At 44.9% G+C, this 3,690-nt stretch overlaps 1 protein-coding gene across 1 annotated transcript; it reads right to left on the bottom strand.

Annotated features, from left to right (window-relative positions):
* Positions 1–387: 387 nt before the first annotated feature.
* On the bottom strand, positions 388–2,382 carry LOC147901430 (cytochrome P450 711A1-like). Its single transcript, XM_087376489.1, has 5 exons — positions 2,156–2,382; positions 1,837–1,989; positions 992–1,742; positions 814–909; positions 388–714 (listed from the first exon to the last, which is right to left on the bottom strand). Exons 1-5 carry the CDS (start codon positions 2,380–2,382, stop codon positions 388–390), a joined length of 1,554 nt encoding a protein of 517 aa, XP_087232615.1.
* Positions 2,383–3,690: the final 1,308 nt, after the last annotated feature.

The raw sequence follows: 3,690 nt of genomic DNA, 5'->3' as shown, positions 1-3,690 counted from the left end.
TCCCTCCACGTAAGATGAAATCCGACATTGAAAATTTTAGTCCTTTTGAGGAAAATTTTATTTGCATGAGTATTGATGATTTTGAATTTCTCTTTGCAAGATAAAACATGTTAATAACATGAAGAACGAGAGCCCCATGTGGGTTCTACTAACCTGGTGGGGAAGGATGACTTATTAGTGGATACATAAGTACGTAGGTAGATATATCGATAGATATATATAGATTGAGAGAGAGAGAGACACGCGCTCTCTCTCTCTTTCTCTCTAGGTAGAATGCTATATTGAACAAGCAATCAGGAGAACCTAACAAAGACACACATACACATACAAGTTTGTTAGGCCTGTTTCATTAAGGTGTAGGATGTGCAAAAAGGAGGCTCGCGTTCATCAGCGTGGATGAACTCGCAACCTCACACCATTCTTTGAGCGACGAATAATGCCGAAGTCCATGGCCAGGGGCTTCTCCATTGCAGGAGAATGCTCGAACGTAAACCTCTGGTACAACATTATCAACGCCACCTTGGCTTCCTGCATCGAGAACTTATGGCCTATGCAGATGCGCGGCCCCATCCCAAACGGGCTGAATGCATATGGGTGCCTCGCCTTGTTTTCCTCGCAGTTCGGATCGAATCTCTCCGGCCTGAACTTATCTGGCTCTGGAAACTGTTTCGGATCCCACAACACGGCGTTCATCGCCATCCACACCGCAGTGCCCTGCCATAAGACGCATGGGTGAGGTGATCACAAAGATACATATACCAAAACATGATCTTAGAAATACGACAGTGTTTGGCATCTTGCTGCATCTCGTACCTTCTTAAGACAGTAGCCGCCTAGCTCCATGTCTTTCAATATCTCACGAGCAATTATCGGTAACGGGGTGTAGTATCGCAGCGTTTCCTTTATTACCTACACTTCCAATCGTGCCGTAAATCAGTTTCGGATAGGAATTCCATGGAACAATCTTACTACCTATAGCTCCGCGCCATACCTGTTCCACGTAGGGAAACCGGTCCAGATCCTCATAGGTGGGTTTGAGATCGTGTGGCCCAAAAGAATCTATCTCTTTCACCAGCTTGCGTTCGACCTCAGGATGGCAAGAGATTAGATAAAGGGCAAAAGAGAGCGTTGTTGAGGTGGTCTCGGACCCGGTCAAAAGCATCTCGAAAGTCAGCCCACCTAGGTAATCGTCTGTAAGGAGTTGTGGTGCGTTCTTCTTTGCGTTTAGAAGCAAGGACAATCCATCGATCGCGTTCTCGTTTCCAACCTGCCGCTTTCTCTCTGCAACGATTTGATTCACCACGTTTTGCAGATTGGAAGCGCACATTTCTTGATCCCCATCACCTGTCGAGGGGAACTGAGCCAGAAACTTTCGCACTGGCTGCTGCAGGACAGGCAAGAAGACTCCGACGATAGTGCTGAATGGAGCTTTTTCGTCCAACCGGAGTGCAGCGATAAATCTGTGCGAACAAATAATTAATTTGGATTCCAAGCTTTCAGGATCTCCAGATTTCTGTCCTTTGAGACATCCGAATTGTGTGCCGAATGCAGCCTCTCCAATGACGTCTAGCGTCATCCTCATCAGATAGTCGCAAATGTCCACGTCTTCGCTCTCTGTCTTAGTAGCCAGCTCAGTCAGTAGGTTGTCGACGACACGGCTCATCAATGGTACGTATTTGCGCATCTGATCAGAATGGAAGAAAGGGAGCTGGATGTTGCGCAAGGATGACCATTTCTTGCCTCTGTGCGACGAGCCGGGTAAGGATAAGCAAAAAGCCGAATAACACCCGAAGTCGAGTGTACAGAAATCTTGGCAGACGATGAGGTTTGAATTACCTGGTGAAAAAGAGACCAAGGTTAAGAACTGGAACAGCCACACTGTAAGGCGGAGGATGATGGTCCGTGGCAGATTTGAACTGCTTGATGCAGAGTTCCTTGCACAGTTCCGCATCGGCAATGATAACATAGGGCTGGCGTCCGATGTGCAATCTGTGCTCCAGGAAAAAGCTCGATAGCTTGGGTCAGTGGATGGAAATGAGGACGACACTGCAAATGCTGAACGTATCGGTAACAGATAGATACTCCACAATAAAATTTCGGAGCAAGGCCATTGACAGACCTGTAGATACTCTACAACAAAGTTTGGGAGACAGACCTGTAGACGGCTCCATAGGCCCGGGCGAGCTCCACAAAGAGCTCCTCCTTGAGCTTATTGAAGAGAAGAAGATGACCCAACCCGGGGAGAGCATAGGGAGGGCAAGGGATGTGCTTCACTGCCCAGATGGGGTAACAGACGTAAACGACCAGCAAACCCACAACAAAGGCTCCTCCGATGAGGCCATACAAAACCCAATCTGGCAGCCATGTAACTGCAAGATTCATTGTTCCAAAGGTTTCCATGCACATATGCTGTGGATCATATAAGGGAGAGTCTAGCATTCCTTTATAGAGGAATGCTGCCTACGAGATAACGCCAACAGCCTTCTAATTAGTATAGTATTTGATAATTTGAAGTATTGTCCAGAGAAATGCTTCTCTGATAACCTACGAGATAATGCCAACAGCCTTCGAATTAGTATCGTATTTGATAATTAGTTCGAAGTATTGTATTTGAAGTATTGTGCAGAGAAATGCTTCTCTGATTCCCTACGAGATAATGCCAACAGCCTTCGAATTAGTATCGTATTTGACAATTAAATTCGAAATATTCTATTTGATCGTCGGGATTCCCAGATGTAGACATAAGATCAAGCACTCTTCACATAAAATATTTATTTGGAAATTTGAAAAACTTCAAAGCTCATAAAATTGGAGATAGAATCACATGAATTTGGATATTGTAATCGTGCATGTAATACACTAACATTGTATGTGGTGATATTGTATTGATATTGTAATCGTGCATGCAATACACTAACATTGTATGTGGTGAACCCCAAAGCACAAGGTCCCTACACTCCTCGAGAGAAATTAGCACCATTCACATAGCCATAGATTGTTTGTACTCAAGTCCATAGCCCCCTATTGATGATAGAACTCAACAATTCCTTTATATGGCTCCATAGGCCTGTATAATTATGTCATGTAGAATGTTGGTCCTTAATTCTCCCACTTCCCCTTTGCAACCTTAGTAACACTTAGTGCTTAGAGTAGGTAACTTACTGTCAATCCAGGGAAAGCACTGCCAACATTTGGTGATCATGGTGGGCCACTCTAAAAGAACATTGCAAGTTGAGTGGAGTGAGCACTAGGACCCTCTAGCCAGAAGAGCACAGTCGTGAACTAAGTGTATGACAACATGGTCGTGGAATAAGTGCACAAGAGCACTGTTGTGAACTAAGTGCATGAGAGCAAGAATGCCTTGCTCCATGACAGTCTTTCATAAACCCCAACCCTGTTCCCCTACATGTTGTTGTCATTCGGGACATCAGTACTCTGCTATCACATGTAGCAAAAAAGATTGCATATGATGCAGATTGGATAAAGTTTTGATCGATCACACGTAGGTGGGGTCTTGATCGATCGCACATGGAGCGGCATTTTGTGAGGGTCGCACAAAATAATCTACAGGATCTTCACAAGCTTTAGAGAGACCGCTTCGAGCGACTACTTGGCAAGGAGGACACTATCAAAGACATAATGGTTTATGTAGAATTCTTTGTGGACAGTGAGTACATAGTCCAAGAAGAG

This window comes from Dipteris shenzhenensis, chromosome 6 (assembly GCF_047967505.1).
Source record: "Dipteris shenzhenensis isolate YYH24624 ecotype China chromosome 6, Dip_SZ_1.0, whole genome shotgun sequence".
NCBI lineage: Eukaryota > Viridiplantae > Streptophyta > Polypodiopsida > Gleicheniales > Dipteridaceae > Dipteris > Dipteris shenzhenensis.
This window is presented reverse-complemented; position numbering and strand designations above follow the sequence as displayed.

Excerpts from the sequence above, each read along its gene's own strand:
- LOC147901430 (XM_087376489.1), bottom strand. The coding sequence starts at position 2,382 with ATGAATCTTGCAGTTACATGGCTGCCAGATTGGGTTTTGTATGGCCTC. Across the intron at positions 1,990-2,155 it reads GCCTATGGAGCCGTCTACAG|ATTGCACATCGGACGCCAGC; the intron begins GTCTGTCTCCCA and ends CCTGGAGCACAG. Across the intron at positions 1,743-1,836 it reads CTTGGTCTCTTTTTCACCAG|AGGCAAGAAATGGTCATCCT; the intron begins GTAATTCAAACC and ends CTCGTCGCACAG.